The 16,401-nt window shown below is 51.2% G+C and overlaps 1 protein-coding gene across 2 annotated transcripts; it reads right to left on the bottom strand.

Annotated features, from left to right (window-relative positions):
• Nucleotides 1-3,167: 3,167 nt before the first annotated feature.
• LOC310899340 (alcohol dehydrogenase 1-like) lies at nucleotides 3,168-8,020 on the bottom strand. Of its 2 annotated transcripts, XM_083835611.1 has the most exons (9): nucleotides 7,692-8,020; nucleotides 6,774-6,875; nucleotides 6,234-6,375; nucleotides 5,855-5,942; nucleotides 5,527-5,746; nucleotides 5,147-5,407; nucleotides 4,710-4,845; nucleotides 4,384-4,522; nucleotides 3,168-3,820 (listed from the first exon to the last, which is right to left on the bottom strand). In XM_083835611.1, exons 1-9 carry the CDS (start codon nucleotides 7,707-7,709, stop codon nucleotides 3,796-3,798), a joined length of 1,131 nt encoding a protein of 376 aa, XP_083691737.1. In that variant the 5' UTR covers nucleotides 7,710-8,020; the 3' UTR covers nucleotides 3,168-3,795. The 2 variants fall into 2 exon arrangements, with proteins under 2 accessions (XP_083691737.1, XP_083691738.1); XM_083835612.1 differs by lacking the exon at nucleotides 6,774-6,875.
• Nucleotides 8,021-16,401: the final 8,381 nt, after the last annotated feature.

The raw sequence follows: 16,401 nt of genomic DNA, 5'->3' as shown, positions 1-16,401 counted from the left end.
TCCAGAAAGGCTGCAGAGTCTCTGTCCTGGGGGTAGCTGACCTTGAGTGCACAAGGCTGGGTGTTAGCGTCCTGGGCTCACAAAATGTTTTGGGGTTGGGAGGCACCTGAAAGACCACCCTGTTCCAACTGCCCTGCAATGAGCAGGGAGAGCTTTCATTAGACAATGGTTTCCAAAGCCCCATCCAACCTGGCCTTAAACACTTCCGTTGGTGGTGAGGCAGTGGAACACGTTGCCCAGAGAAGCCCCATCCCCGAAAGTGCTTAAGGTCAGGTTGGATGCGGCGTTGAATAAGGTTTTCTAGTGGATGGTGTCCCTGCTCATTGCAGGGGGTTGGAGTGGGATGGTCTTTAAGGTTTCTTCCAACACAGACCACCCTCTGATTCCAAGATTCTATGATTTCTCTCCCTAAAGTTGTTGCGTACAGTCAACACGTTTGTCAAGTTTCTTTGTCAGAGGTGACTAATATGTCTATTTTTTTTATTATTATTATGAAAATTGGGAGGGAATGCTGTGCAAAACAGATGATATTAATTTTCAATGCCTTGAGAATCATGCAGCCCAAGAAAACAAAAGTCAGATGAAGAGTGGTTGTTCATCTCATGATAACTCTTTCCACAATATATCCTGAGTTACCCTGTATGATGTACTGTGTGTGCCAGGTGTGAGGGAGCTTGAAAGTCCATGAGAAGGCTCACCAGGCATGGCTGCAGAACAGGCAGATGCCATATCCAGGGATAGTGGCAGAGGAGTGGCAGGGAAGGATCTGAGGCAAGCCATAGTCAAGGGTGGCAGTAACAGGGGCTTTAAAGGGGGCACCATCACCTCTGACAGTGATCCATCCAATACACCTGAACGTGCCGTGGCACAACCATGTGGAACATATGGAGCCAACCACACTGGTATGTGAGGAGCATGAAAGTGGTGCCATGGATTGGAGAAGAATTGGATCACTGAGAAATGCAAGGGGGATCGTGCGATTTTTGCTGCTACTGTTTGCATTTTTCTCCAAAGCAAGCCACAGTGACTCCCAGTACAATTGCCACTGTGGACTCCGGGAACAGTCCCACTGCCATTCAGTCGGTGTGTTCCCTGCCTGCTCTGCAGGGCACGTATGCTGAAGGACATCTGTAGCCACATGGAAGCTCTGGCGCAAGCACATTTTGGAGTCAAGACTGAGTGTTTGAGACCTATGGTAGTTACAAGAGAAAATGTGCATAAATTCTCTTGCAGGCAGGCTCTGTGCAACTGAACGTCGAAGTTGTACTAACACAATTTTGCTGTTCTTACACAAATGCCCATGCAATATTTATTTTGAACTGCTTGTTTCTTGGTTTGGATGTATGGCTCTGGTGACTACAAACCAATACTCCATTCTTTTTTGAAGATGAGTTTGTTAACTTGAAGGATGTCACAGAAAACTCACTCAGACTAAAGACTATTAGTTTGGAAACATCTTACAAGCTGTGTTGATCTAAAAAGGCACACAAACGGTGCTGAAATTTGACAACAGTGTGGTATAACTTGCAAGCATAGCACAGTCACTCAGTAAGGTCAGCAGTTAATTGAACGCTTCCAAAATGCTGAATGGAATTACAGCTCTTTGTCTTCAGCTGATTTTGAACCAGGTATAATGTATAGTCTTGTGAGGCTATCAAAGAATAAAAATTCTGTCCACATAGGGAGATAATTCCCACCGCAAAAGATTGCTGCTTTGCAGGTTAGTGGTGTAATTACTTAGGAGTACGTGTTTCTCAGGCTAGACCCAGACTTTCCTAGTTGAAGTTCAGAGCAGTACAGCCCATAAGCAGCGGACTGGGAACAGAAGTAATGGTCAGAAGCCATTTTTGTTTGTCACAGCTCATAGGTGACTTTATTTTCATGTGCCAAATTTTGAAGTGCTAAGAAATGCGTGGTACATATCAGGACGTTGAGGGAGTTAGGAATGGGTGATTCACAAGGCTGGAGAGAACTTTGCTGTCTTAAGGAGATCGTGTGGATTTACTATCTGTCTTATTCATTTCAGAATAAGAGAATTGGGCAGAACTTGTTGTTGTTTGCATATATACTGAAGTAAAAACAGGACGCTTCTACTTGCAGATGTGTAAGAGCACGTGCAGTCATCTCTGACCATTTTGATCTTTCTAATGTTAAAAGTTTCCCATCCAATACAGGTCCAGCTATGGAAGTATTAATAAGGAAATGTTAGAATCGTTATAATTTTTATTGATTGGTAGAAATGTGGTCTGATGAGAGATGTGTATAACTTAAACCCCAAGCTAAAACTTGCACACTGGCAACAGATCAACCAAACATGAGGTTGCTTTGTGGTAGGGCTTTAAAAAATGTGAAGGGAGATTACCGTCAGCCTGATTGATGGCCTCATGTGATGCCAGGTAACCCAAGTGTCCCCGTGTGCCAGAATCTGCATCCTGAAGTACATCTTGAAGAGCATTTGTGTCAGGATTCTGTATGTGCTCCCCATGCTACGATTCTGGCCACTTGGGGAAATTATTGGTGGTAAGCCTTATTGAGAGATTAGTTATTTGGTATCTGCTAGTCTGATTCACAGGATATGTTGAATGGGGTCTGTCAAGGTTCTGTTGTCGTCTGAGTCTAGTTAATATCTCTTACGGAGTGACTTCCAGGTCAGACTGGAGTATGCTCATTAAATATGCAGATAGCAAGAGAATTCCGAGCACAAGAAAAGAGGTGCTTTTAAAGAATTGGGATGCAATTCAATAGCAGTAATTGCGAAATTCTAGGTGTGCAAGTGTAAAGATCAGTGCAGGATGCAGAAAACTGCCCGCAAGAAGTCGTGGATGACAAAGTGAGCAAGAGTTGGCAACCCCCTGCTATGTGGTTTGGCTGTGGAAACAGGGATGCAGTTGTCAGGACGCAAGGAAGTGCTTCATGGGGATAAGGGAGAGGGATGTAATAATGGTCTTTGGGGCCATAAAAAGTGGCTATGAGGTTGAGCAAGAGGTGTGTTCTCTCCAAAGACGTTATACTTTAACAGTATGTTGCACTTTGAAATGATAATGGAATAGATCATCACTTGGAGGCCTTTAAGCACAAGTTCTCTCTCAGCAATGATCCAGAAAATTGATGCTGCACTGGGAAAAAGAGCTAATCTACGTGGTCTCTCAAGAATAATCCGAGCTCTGTTTTTAAGTGATTTAATTACTTTGATACTCTTTATTTATTTATTTTATCTCCCCCACAGCAGTTTTTAACAAACTTGCAAGATGTTAAGTAAGCTGGTTTGTGCATCAGCGTGCAAGGCATGTGGTGCATCAGCATGCAAGGCATTTTGGCGTGTCAGCCTGCAAGGCATTTGCTATGTCAGCGTGCAAGGCATGTGGTGCGTGAGCGTGCAAGGCATTTCATGCATCAGCATGCAAGGTGCTTGCTGTGTCTGCATGCAAGATGTTTACAGCTCGGAGGCATCAGCAGGGGAGGGGGCAAAGGAAGTTGCCCAGTGCAGAGAGGAGGGGTGAGATGGCGGGGCCTGGGGTGCAAGGCAGAGCTCCTCCTGCCCCCTGGGGCCCCTGCTGTTCACAGCACTGCGTGGGAGCGTCTGAGGAAAGCTTTTACTTGTGCACGTGTTTCCTCAGGAGAGGCGGCGTTGCAGCTCTCGCAGGGTGTGAGAGCACAGGCAGCAGCACCAGAGCCGTCGAGGTCCTCGTGCTCATCTCCTTGTGCCCCGCGCAGGGAGGCGATGCGAGAGCAGGGCCTGCGCCACGAGGGCCTGCTGGGCTGCTGACCGCGCTCGTCCTCCCTCGGCCGCGTCCCTCAGAAGAGCAGGACGGTGCGGATGCTGGAAGGGGGAAGAAGGGAGCAGTTAAGGGAGGTGCTGCCGCAGTGCTCAGGAGCAGGCAGAGGGGCAGGCGGGTGCGGCTGGGTCCGGCCACCTCAGCTCTCGCCCAGCCTCTCTGAACTCAGCGAGGGTGCTGAAGGGAGCGCCTAAGGCGTCCCGTCCCGCCCCGCAGCTCCTGTGCGTCAGTGTGAAGGCACAGTCTTCCCCCCTTCTGCGGTTGCTGCGAGGTCCCCACGGACGCCCCTTCCTCCTCACTCCGCTTTGCCTGCCCCGTGCTTTCGAACGCCGCAGCGAGGCGTGGGGTCTGAGGGGCTGTGCCGGGGCTGCAGGGTCTCTGCTGAGCTGAACCCCGGGGAGGAGCAGTCCCTGTGCCCAGGGCAGCCTCTTCCCTCCGTCTTCCAGCAGGGCCTCCCACCGCCCGGATCAGGGCCCTGCCTGCTGGCAGTGCTTGGGCGCTGGGTGAGGGCAGCGAGCCGGGCGCTGCCTCCCGCAGTCCTGGAGCGCTGCCCTGCCAGACGGAGGCCGTGCTCGCCGCGCCTCGCTCCTGCGAGTCAGATCCTCACCTTTTGCCCGCGCGTAACAATTGAAAGCCCTCGTTGATTTTAGCCATCGGCAGCGTGTGCGTGATCAGCAAGTCAGAGTTAAATTTCTTCTCCAGATAGCTGGAGACTAGTTTGGGGATGGCATCTCTCATCTTCCAGCCTAGAGAAGGGGGAGAAAGCACCCGCAGTGAGTGACTGGAGAAATGCTGTTATTATTATTTGTATATATATATATAAATATGTATATATATATTTCCCCTTAGAGGGTAACTGTTCTACAGACAGTTCGGGAATTACTGTGGAAGGACAAGACTGAAATGTCTGAAATCTGTCCCTTACTTTCATACCTCCAAGCAGAGTCCCTTTATAGGTTCGGCCACTTAGGAAAAGCAAAGGATCGATGGGAACCACTGAACCAGAAGGTGCCTCACCAACCACCACGCAGACACCAGTGCTCATATTGCAAGAGGCCAGGGCAGCGAGCTGATGGGACAGGCAAGGAAATCAGACACAATTATGGAAAATGCATTCTTTCTTTTCAGTTGTCTGCCACTCACTGCTATCTAAAAACCGACTCTCTTTTCTGTAACAGACTATGAAAGCACCATCCTGGTTTGAGACTCCTACATTATTTTCTCCCCAAGCCAGAAGATTGCCTTTCTGGGCAAAGACAAGCCCAGAAGCGCTGGCACCAGGCAAGAAAGCTCATGCTGTGGTGAAATGTGCCCGGATGGGATGCTGTGAATGATCTGGAAAGGAGCACGTGTGATAAAAGACCACATACCATGGTATCAGCTGTCCCGATGACCTCAAAGGAGTAGTCCACGCCGTACCCGGTCATCTCGGTGAGCACCTCCTGAACAGGCTTCTTGAAGTCCCGAGGGCTGATGCACTCGGTGGCTCCCAGCTCCTTGGCCCTGGCAAATTTCTCCTTGTTGATGTCAACGGCGATGATGCGAGAAGCCCCGGCCGCCCTGCAGCCCATGACAACGGAGAGGCCAACTCCTCCGAGGCCGAAGACGGCGCAGGTGGAGCCCGGTTTTACCTGCACGACATGGGGTCGGGTCAGCCTCCCGCGGGAGGAGGAGGTTTCTGTGGCAGAGCATTTCTGCGGGTGCGGAGGCGGCTGCGGGGTGCTCATTCTTGACACGGCTGAATACCAACCTTGGCGGTGTTGATGGCAGCCCCGTAGCCTGTGGAGAAACCGCAGCCCAGCAAGCAGACTTTGTCCAGAGGGGCGGCGGCAGCTACCTTGGCAAGGGTGAACTCCGGCACAACAGTGTACTCTGCAAAGGTGCTGATCCAGAGGAAGTGGTGGATCTGTTTCCCTCGGCACGTGAACCTGCTGGTCTTGTCGGGCAGCAGGCACTGCGACACGGAGAAGCTGTTGGGAGCACGTGCACGTGTCGCTCATCACACAAAGCACTCACGTGTGGCAGAACTGCTGACAGCCGAGCCTGCGTGGGTAACGGGAAAAGGGAAGCAAACTCACTGTGACTTCAGGCAGTAGTTGGAATCAGGATTCTTGCAGAAGCAGCATTCCCCGCACTGAGGAAGGCCAAAGAGGATGACTTTGTCTCCTGCAACAAAGCAGAGCCAGCGTTAGGCGCCTCTCACTCGGCAGCCTGGAGGGTGCTGCCTGTCACAGCGCCTGATGGCAGCAGCCTGGCACGGACCCTCTGCTTTCTCTGTCCGCAGGAAATGTTGAGAGCCCGACTCGGGCGCTTTGGGGGACAGATGAGGGAAGTGTGTGTGGTGGTCCAGTGCTACTGGTGTGCAGCCAGTCATGGCTGCAGGCTGCTGGGGGCATTTCCGAGCTCTGGGCAGCCCCATGGGCTTTGAGAGCTGAGTCCTGGGTGTGAGCTGGTTACCCGGTTTCACAGAGGTCACTCCTTCTCCAATGCTCTCCACAATCCCAGCTCCTTCATGGCCAGGGATGATTGGGAAATCTATATCAGGAAAGGCACCTTCCAGAACGTGGTCATCTGTGCGACAGATCCCTGTGGCCACTATCTGTTTGGAGAGGAAAGAGCAGGTGAGCTATAGAGGGAGCCACGTCTTTTTTGTAGTCTGTTAGTAGACTTTTTTTGATTTCTTTGGGTATCACCATGGTTGGTGGGTCCTTTGCATTGTTTTGTACTGAATTTGATAATCCAGTGAAGACTGTCCTTTTCTGTTGACCTGAATAGCATCAGTGCCAAAAGCTGGGGAGATGTTTGTGACAGGTAGGGCATCGGACAGCTACTGCCAGGTGTGAGCAGTCCACCTGCCCAGAGCACTGCCGTGCATAGGTCTGTGCCTTTACCTACAAGCTGTCACGTTCCAAAATGGTTTGCATTTAATCAGATTATCGGTCTTTTCCCTAAAAGAAACTGCAGCTAGCATTTGTGCTTGGCAGTCCTCGCTTTTACCTTGACACGGACTTCACGCGCCTTTGGAGGTGCAACCTCCACCTCCTCGAGAGAGAGTGGTTTGCCCACTGCCCAGGCAACAGCAGCTCTGCATCGGATAACCTGGAAGGAGAGGGGGGTGAGGCTGCTGGGAAGCTTTGCCTTCGGCTTGGGGCGGGGAAGGTTGTCGGACGAGCGCGTAAAGCGGTGCGAGGCAGCACGCTGACACACGTGCTGCCAGAGCTGGACAACTGCCCTGGGCGCTCCCTGGGGACCTGCTGGGGCGGTGGGAGAGCGGGAACACGGCGGTGCCCCACTGCATGCAAAGCCAAGCGACGCTCAATAGGCGTGGAAGGAAACTGGATCCCACCCCGTGTGTCTAGCGAGGGGTCTGGAGCAGGGGGGCAGCTGGCACCCAGGGTGCATCCACAGCAAAGCAGCTGCCTGGTTTTCCCCGGGATAAGGCTGCTGGAAAGCCCACCCCTGCTGAAAGCATCCCCGTGTGTGGCAGCGAGCAGAAGCAGGTAAAGAGATGCTGCTGCAGGATTTGGAGCCACGTCAGGCACAGGCCGTCTAGTCTAGGAAGCCGCCCAGCGCTACAGGAGGCAGGGGCCGAGTGTGGCTGGCTATTCCCCCACCAAAGAGCTTTGTATCCCCTTAAAGCAGGAGTGCCGGGTGGGGTTGAGCAGGAGGGTGCTTTCCTGGTTCAGTGTTTTCAGCCCTGAGCTGAGGGGCAGAAGACACGCAGAGCCCAGAACCTCGCTCAGGTCCTGGCAAGCTGCAGCTGAATGAAAGCCGAGGCTCGCGCGGTGCCGAGAGGTTTGGGGGAGCTGGGGGAGTCAGGGCAATGGTGGTGCGCAGCGCACGTGTGCAGGCTGAGCCATTCCCAGAGCATCTCCACGGGAAGGGGGAAAGGGAGAAAGCAGCGAGTGTCCTTACTTTTCCAGAAGTGGCCATGTGGTGTGCGAGGAGCTGGCAGCGGCGCAGGCTGGAGGTGAGCTGCCGTCTGTCTGGCCGGACCTGCACCTCGCGTCGAGGCCCCAAGCGCTCCTGGCCCCGCGGCTGCGGCTGAAGGGTGAAGCAGGGAGCGCGGCGGGCGTCCTGGCGAGGGACCAGAGCTCGCCGGAGAGCGGGAGGTTCCCCTGCGAGCAGGGAGTCCCCTGTGCCCCCTGAAAGGCGCAGCCTCCAGGTGCTGGTGGCCGGGGTGGAGGGAGGAGACTCACAGCACCGCTCGGGCTTCCACTCCTTGCCAAGGGGCAACCTTTGGCCGTGCAGCAGCTCACCCCCAGCTATTTGCGAAAGGATTAATAATTACAGAAGGAAAGAAGATCGTGAAAACACGGTATGGTGAATAAACACGCCTGGCCTTTGGAGTAAGTCTTAGCTCTCTGTGGTATCGCAGCTCTTTTCCCCTGGGTACTGAGAAGAGCGTGTGAGGAAGGGAGGATTTTCCAAGGACACATTGATGTAACTTTGCAACCAGTTGTGCAAGCAGTTTCCCTTCTGCGAGCGCCCTCCATTCTCTCAGATCTGTTTCCACTGAGGTGTGGGGCTTGCTCAAAGTGTAGGATGTGTGGGAACTGCTGGGGGCTGTCCTGGTTCCAGTTAGGACAGAGTTAATTTTTCCTCATAGTAGCTGGTAGGGTGCTATGTTTTGGATTAGGATGAGAAGAGCGCTGATAACATGCTGATGTATTAATTGTTGCAGAGCAGTGTTTACACCAGGCCAAGGACTTTTCGGCTTCTTGCTCTGTCCTGCCAGCGAGCAGGCTGGGGGTGCAGCAGGAGCTGGGAGGGGACAGACCCAGGGCAGCTGACCCAAACTGGCCAAAGGGGTATTCCATACCATCTGGCGTCATGCTAAACAATATATAGGGGTGGCTGGCCGGGGTGGGGGGCCGGCTGCTCGGGGATAGGCTGGGCATCGGTCAGCGGGTGGTGAGCAATTGCATTGTGCATCACTTGTTTTCTTACACATTATTATTATTAATACTATTATCATTATCACTATTATTATTATTATTGTTATTATTATATTCCTGTCTTAATAAACTGTCTTTATCTCAACTCACCGGCTTCACTTTCCCGTTTTTCTCCCCCATCCCAGAGAGAGAGGGGGGAGGGTGAGCGAACGGCTGTGTGGTGTTTAGCTGCCAGCCGGGTTAAACCACAACAGCCCTTTTGGCGCCCAACGTGGGGCTCGAAGGGTTGAGATATCGACAAATTTGACCAGAGTGTGTTAAACTAAAATTGGTATAAGTATTGGACCTGCTTAATAGTTGCTAGTCACGATGTTGATTGCCTTAATCTCCAGTCTGCTGTACCTGTATTCCAAATTGAGTTTTATAGTGCGTTACTTTCTGTATGTGCTCCCTGTTGCACTGTTTATCCTTTCCGGGCCCTGGTTTAAGATTGTTATGGTACTGTGCGGTGTAGCAATGGCTTATGAAATGATGAAATATCTGGTCACGACTTTAACCTGGTATTTGTACTCAGCACTGACGTCGACTCTATACTTTGGAACCCATATCTCGGAAACTATTAGCAATTACACCTATTGCCTGTTTTCGTTAGGGAGCCAATCTGTGAAGGGGACAGGGGAAGACATGTTTCCCTACCTGTTCACTCTCCCTTTCTCCTTCACCACCCTCTTATCCCCCGAGCTAGTTACGGTGGTTCTCCGAGATGTTGAATATCCTTGGGATACTCAGACCAGCCTGCTCTTGTTGTTATGTCTCCTGAATGCGCTTCAGATTTTGTGGAGGGTTAAACAACTACTTAGGAATCTCATCCGGAGATCTGTCTTGAGGCGGGATAGTTGCGAGTGGCAGGGAGTGTGGGAGGATATGGGCAGGTTTCTAGAGCAGTGGTCACCTCCAGTGTTTTGGACATTCACCCCTGAACAACTGCAAAATCCTAAAAAGCTGGCAGAATGCTTGAAAAAAAGGTGTCATGACTCTGGCAGTTCCAAAGTGACACAAATCACTGTAGCGTGCTGGGGTCTGGCTTGTGCCTATCGAGCTGCAATTGATGCTACTAGCAACCTAGCTCCAGCTCCAGCTCCTGCAGCCGCTCCAGCTCCAGCTCCTGCAGCCACTCCAGCTGCAGCTCCTGCAGCCGCTCCAGCTCCTGCAGCCGCTCCAGCTCCTGCAGCCACTCCAGCTCCAGCTCCTGCAGCCGCTCCAGCCCCTGCAGCCGCTCCAGCTCCAGCTCCTGCAGCCGTTCTGGCTCCTGCAGCCGCTCCAGCTCCAGCTCCTGCAGCCGCTCCAGCTCCCGCAGCCGCTCCAGCTCCAGCTCCCGCAGCCACTCCAGCCCCTGCAGCAGCTCCAGCTCCTGCAGCTGCTCCCACTCCTGTGTCTGGGTCAGAGAAATGAGCTGTAGCAGTGCAAGTTGACCCCGCAGAGGGTATTCCAACCCCTGTGGCAGACCCTGTGTCTGGGTTAGAGAAACGAGCTGTAGCAGTGCAAGTTGCCCCTGTAGACAAGGTGAAAAAATGGTATAGAGGCTCAGGTCGTTTAGAACGCAGACAGTCTTCTGCTAAGTCTGGGCGTAGTGAAGACGAGGCTGGGCCATCAAAGGTGCAGGAGACTGAAGATGAGGATGAGGATGTCGAAAAATCAACAGTAACTACCCAGACTCTATACCAGCGTGAGCTACGAGATGTGCGACAAGATTTTGGTCGCTGTATAGGTGAGCAGCTTGTCACCTGGCTGCTCCGGTGCTGGGACACGGGAGCCAATTATGTGGAATTAGAGGGCAAGGAAGCCAGGCGGCTGGGATCCCTTGCTAGGGACGCATGCATTGACAAAGCAATTGGAGATGGAGCACGACCTCGCAGCCTCTGGAGGCGTCTCCTGTCAGCTGTGCAGGAAAGGTATCCCTTCAAGGAAGAACTTGTATGTCTACCAGGCAAATGGACCACCATGGAGAAGGGAATTCAGTACCTGAGGGAATTGGCCGTACGGGAAGTCATTTATAAGGACCTAGACGACGCACAAACATCCGCAGATCCAGATGCAGTCCGGTGTACACCACCCATGTGGCAGAAGTTTGTACGGAGTGCACCATCATCATATGCCAGCTCATTGGCAATACTAGCCTGGAAAGCGGAGGAGAATCCCCCAGTGAATGACGTGGCTAAATTACTCCGGCAGTACGAAGGAAATCTCTCCTCTTCCCTACAGGCCTGTGTCTCGGCTGTGGAGAAACTCTCTGAAGAGGTCCACCAACTTAAAGAGAATTTATCTTCCCCTCCACCTGAACGAACCAGTGTCCACCAGCTAAAAGAGAATGCTTTGGAGAAACTTTCTGAAAAGATCCACCAACTTGAAGAAAGATTATCTTCCCCTCCACCTGAACGAACCAGTGTCCACCAGCTAAAAGAGAATGCTTTGGAGAAACTTTCTGAAAAGATCCACCAACTTGAAGAGAGATTATTTTCCTCCCCACCTGTACAAACCAGTGTCTCAGCTATTAGGGGTAAACGTTCATCTATGCAAGGAAGACAATATGGTGGGCACACACACCGCGCCACCCTGTGGTTTTACCTACGTGACCATGGAGAGGACATGAGAAAATGGGATGGAAAATCTACTGCGACCCTAGAGGCACGGGTACGTGAATTGCAAAGGAAAACAATTGGGAAAAAGGAGTTCTCTGAAAAGTTTGCTGCTCCAACTTCCAGCAGGCAGTCCTTTAAACACAGAAACGAAGATTCTGACCAGGACTAGAGGGGCCCTGCCTCCAGCCAGGGGGAGGAAAGGGACAATCGAGTTTATTGAACTGTGTGGATTCGATGGCCTGGCACGTCAGACGCACAGAAGTATAAGGCTTTGGTAGACACCGGTGCACAATGTACTCTAATGCCATCAAGCTATAAAGGGCCAGAGCCCATCTGTATTTATGGTGTGACGGGGGGATCCCAGCAGTTAACTGTATTGGAGGCTGAAGTGAGTCTAACCGGTAATGAGTGGCAAAAGCACCGTATTGTGACTGGCCCAGATGCTCCGTGCATCCTTGGCATAGACTATGTTAGAAGAGGATATTTCAAGGACCCAAAAGGGTTCCGCTGGGCTTTTGGCATAGCTGCTTTGGAGACAGAGGACATTAAACAGCTGTCTACCTTGCCTGGTCTCTCAGAGGACCCTTCTGTTGTGGGGTTGCTGAGGGTTGAAGAACAGCAAGTGCCGATCGCTACCACAACTGTGCACCGGCGGCAATATCGCACCAACCGAGACTCCCTGAGTCCCATCCATAAGCTAATTCGTCAACTGGAGAGCCAAGGAGTGATCAGCAAGACTCATTCACCTTTCAATAGTCCTATATGGCCAGTGCGAAAGTCTAATGGTGAGTGGAGACTAACAGTGGACTATCGTGGCCTGAACGAAGTCACGCCACCACTGAGTGCTGCAGTGCCGGACATGCTAGAACTCCAGTATGAACTGGAATCAAAGGCAGCCAAGTGGTATGCCACAAGTGATATCGCTAATGCATTTTTCTCCATCCCTCTAGCAGCACAGTGCAGGCCACAGTTTGCTTTCACTTGGAGGGGAGTCCAATATACTTGGAATTGGCTGCCCCAGGGGTGGAAACACAGCCCTACCATTTGCCATGGACTGATCCAGTCTGCGCTGGAGCAGGGGGAAGCTCCTGAACACCTGCAGTACATCGATGACATCATTGTGTGGGGTGACACTGCAGAAGAAGTTTTCGAGAAAGGGAAGAAAATAGTCCAAATCCTTCTGAAGGCCGGTTTTGCCATAAAACAGAATAAAGTTAAAGGACCTGCACGAGAGATCCAGTTTTTAGGAATAAAATGGCAAGATGGACGTCGTCAAATCCCAATGGATGTGATCAACAAGATAACAGCTATGTCTCCACCAACTAGCAAAAAAGAAACACAAACTTTCCTAGGTGTCGTGGGGTTTTGGAGAATGCATATTCCAAATTACAGTCTGATTGTAAACCCGCTCTACCAAGTAACCCGTAAGAAGAATGCTTTTGAATGGGGCCCTGAGCAACGACAAGCCTTTGAACAAATTAAGCAGGAAATAGTTCATGCAGTAGCCCTCGGGCCAGTCCGAACAGGACCAGATGTAAAGAATGTGCTCTACACCGCAGCCGGAGAGAATGGTCCCACCTGGAGCCTCTGGCAGAAAGAACCTGGGGAAACTCGAGGTCGACCCCTGGGGTTTTGGAGTCGGGGATACAGAGGATCTGAAGCCCACTATACTCCAACTGAAAAGGAGATATTGGCAGCATATGAAGGAGTTCGATCTGCTTCGGAAGTGGTCGGTACTGAAGCGCAGCTCCTCCTGGCACCCCGACTGCCGGTACTAGGCTGGATGTTCAAAGGAAGGGTCCCTTCTACACATCATGCAACTGATGCTACATGGAGCAAGTGGGTTGCACTGATTACTCAGCGGGCTCGAATAGGAAACCCCAGTCGCCCAGGAATCTTGGAGGTGATTATGGACTGGCCAGAAGGCAAATACTTTGGGATATCATCAGAGGAGGAGGTGGTTCGTGCTGAAGAAGCCCCCCTGTACAACAAGCTACCGGAAAATGAGAAGAAATATGCCTTGTTCACTGACGGGTCCTGTCGTATTGTGGGAAAGCATCGGAGATGGAAAGCTGCTGTATGGAGTCCTACACGACGAGTTGCAGAAGCTGCTGAGGGAGAAGGTGAATCGAGTCAGTTTGCAGAAGTAAAAGCCATTCAGCTGGCTTTAGATATTGCTGAACGAGAAAAGTGGCCAGTTCTCTATCTCTATACTGATTCATGGATGGTAGCAAATGCCCTGTGGGGGTGGTTACAGCAATGGAAGCAGAACAACTGGCAGCGCAGGGGCAAGCCCATCTGGGCTGCGGCATTGTGGCAAGATATTGCTGCCCGGGTAGAGAACCTGGTTGTAAAGGTACGCCATGTAGATGCTCATATGCCCAAGAATCGGGCTACTGAAGAACATCAAAACAACCAGCAGGTGGATCAGGCTGCTAAGATTGAAGTGGCTCAGGTGGACCTGGACTGGCAACATAAAGGTGAATTATTTATAGCCCAATGGGCCCATGACACCTCAGGCCATCAAGGTAGAGATGCAACATACAGATGGGCTCGTGATCGAGGGGTGGACCTGACCATGGACACTATAGCACAGGTTATTCATGACTGTGAAACATGTGCTGCAATCAAGCAAGCCAAACGGTCAAAACCTCTTTGGTATGGAGGACGATGGCTGAAATATAAATATGGAGAGGCCTGGCAGATTGATTACATCACACTCCCTCAAACCCGCAACGGCAAGTGCCACGTACTTACAATGGTGGAAGCAACCACCGGATGGCTGGAAACATATCCTGTGCCCCATGCCACCGCCCGGAACACTATCCTGGGCCTTGAAAAGCAAGTCCTATGGCGACATGGCACCCCAGAGAGAATTGAGTCAGACAACGGGACTCATTTCTGAAACAACCTTATAGACACTTGGGCCAAAGAACATGGTATTGAGTGGGTGTATCACATCCCCTATCATGCACCAGCCTCTGGAAAAGTTGAACGATACAATGGACTGTTGAAGACTACACTGAAAGCAATGGGTGCTGGGACATTCAAAAATTGGGATACACATTTGGCAAAAGCCACCTGGTTAGTCAATAACAGGGCATCTGCCAACCGAGCTGGACCTGCCCAATCAAACCTGTTACGGACTGTAGAAGGGGATAAAGTTCCTGTAGTGCACGTAAGAAACATGCTGGGTAAAACAGTCTGGGCTACTCCTGCCTCAGGAAAAGGCAAACCCATTCGTGGAATTGCTTTTGCTCAGGGACCTGGATGCACTTGGTGGGTAATGCAAAAGAATGGGGAGGTCCGGTGTGTACCTCAAGGGGATTTGATACTGGGTGAGAATAGCCCATGAGTTGAATTGTAGTATGTTAATTATTATATAATACTGTATGTCATCACTACCATGATTGCTATATATCATAGATGAAAATGGTGATTAATTAGAATGTATTGGAAAGAGTGTAACCTGAGCATGACATAACTGGTATGGAATAAGGGGTGGATATCTGTCCTGGTTCCAGTTAGGACAGAGTTAATTTTCCCTCATAGTAGCTGGTAGGGTGCTATGTTTTGGATTAGGATGAGAAGAGCGCTGATAACATGCTGATGTTTTAATTGTTGCAGAGCAGTGTTTACACCAGGCCAAGGACTTTTCGGCTTCTCGCTCTGTCCTGCTAGCGAGCAGGCTGGGGGTGCAGCAGGAGCTGGGAGGGGACAGACCCAGGACAGCTGACCCAAACTGGCCAAAGGGGTATTCCATACCATCTGGCGTCATGCTAAACAATATATAGGGGTGGCTGGCCGGGGTGGGGGGCCGGCTGCTCGGGGATAGGCTGGGCATCGGTCAGCGGGTGGTGAGCAATTGCATTGTGCATCACTTGTTTTCTTACACATTATTATTATTAATACTATTATCATTATCACTATTATTATTATTAATGTTATTATTATATTCCTGTCTTAATAAACTGTCTTTATCTCAACTCACCGGCTTCACTTTCCCGTTTTTCTCCCCCATCCCAGAGAGAGAGGGGGGAGGGTGAGCGAACGGCTGTGTGGTGTTTAGCTGCCAGCCGGGTTAAACCACAACAGGGGCCCAAGCAAGGATGGGCAGCCAAGGGAGCAGCTGAGGTGAAGAAGCCAGTTCCAGGTTTGGGAGCCACTTCTGCACTTGTGAAGCCTCCTGGGGAGGTGTGTGGTCTGCCTGAGTGCTGATGGTGTAGGATTTCCTGTGAATAAGGATTTTTAGAATGTGCAAGTTATATACAGGTATACCCGTAGGAAATCGGTGGGTCACAGTGTTGTCGTGTCCTAATGGATGCAGCCTATAGATACGGTTTGCTTTCTGGGCTGCAAGTGCACATTGGAAGCTCATGTTGAGCATCTCATCAACCAACGCTCCCAGCTCCTTCTTTTAAGGCTGTACTCAATCCATTCTCTTCCCAGTTTATATTTGTGTTTAGGGTTGCCTCCGCCCAGATGCAGGACCTTGCACTTGAAGGGCCTTGTTGAACATCGTGAGGTTTGCCCAGGCCCACCTCTAAAGCCTGTCCAGGTCCCTCTGGATGGCATCCCTTCCCTCCAGCATGTTGACTGTACCACACAGCTTGGTGTCGTCAACAAACTTGCTGAGGGTGCACTCGATCCCACTGCCCGTGTCACTGACAAAGACGCTAAACAGCGCCGGTCCCAATACCGACCCCTGAGGAACACCACTCATTACTGATCTCCACTTGGATGTTGAGCTGTTGACCACAACTCTTTGAGCGTGATCATGCAGCCAATTCCTTACCCACCAAGTGGTCCATCCGTCAAATCAGTGTCTCTCCAATTTAGAGACAAGGATATCATGGGGGATGGCGTCAGATGCTTTGCAAAAGTCCAGGTAGATGATGTCAGTTGCTCTTCTATCCACCAATGCTGTAACGCCATCGTAGAAGGCCACCAGATTTGTCAGGCCCAAGCTGCCCTTAGTGAGGCCATGCTGGCTGTAACCATTCACCCCTTTATTTTTTCAATGTGCCTTAGCATAATTTCCAGGAGGATCTGCTCCGTGATCTTGCCAGGCACAGAGGTGAGATTGAC

This window comes from Anser anser (genome assembly GCF_964211835.1).
Source record: "Anser anser genome assembly, chromosome: 4".
NCBI lineage: Eukaryota > Metazoa > Chordata > Aves > Anseriformes > Anatidae > Anser > Anser anser.
Note: the sequence above shows the minus strand (reverse complement) of the source record. Positions and strands in the feature narration are given on the sequence as shown.

What these genes read in the sequence shown, in the direction of transcription:
- LOC310899340 (XM_083835611.1), bottom strand. An exon ending in CGCGTGAAGTCCGTGTCAAG is followed by an intron (nt 6,376 to 6,773) that starts GTAAAAGCGAGG and finishes CTCTCCAAACAG; the next exon opens with ATAGTGGCCACAGGGATCTG. An exon ending in TCGGGACAGCTGATACCATG is followed by an intron (nt 4,846 to 5,146) that starts GTATGTGGTCTT and finishes CTGTCCCATCAG; the next exon opens with CTCGCTGCCCTGGCCTCTTG.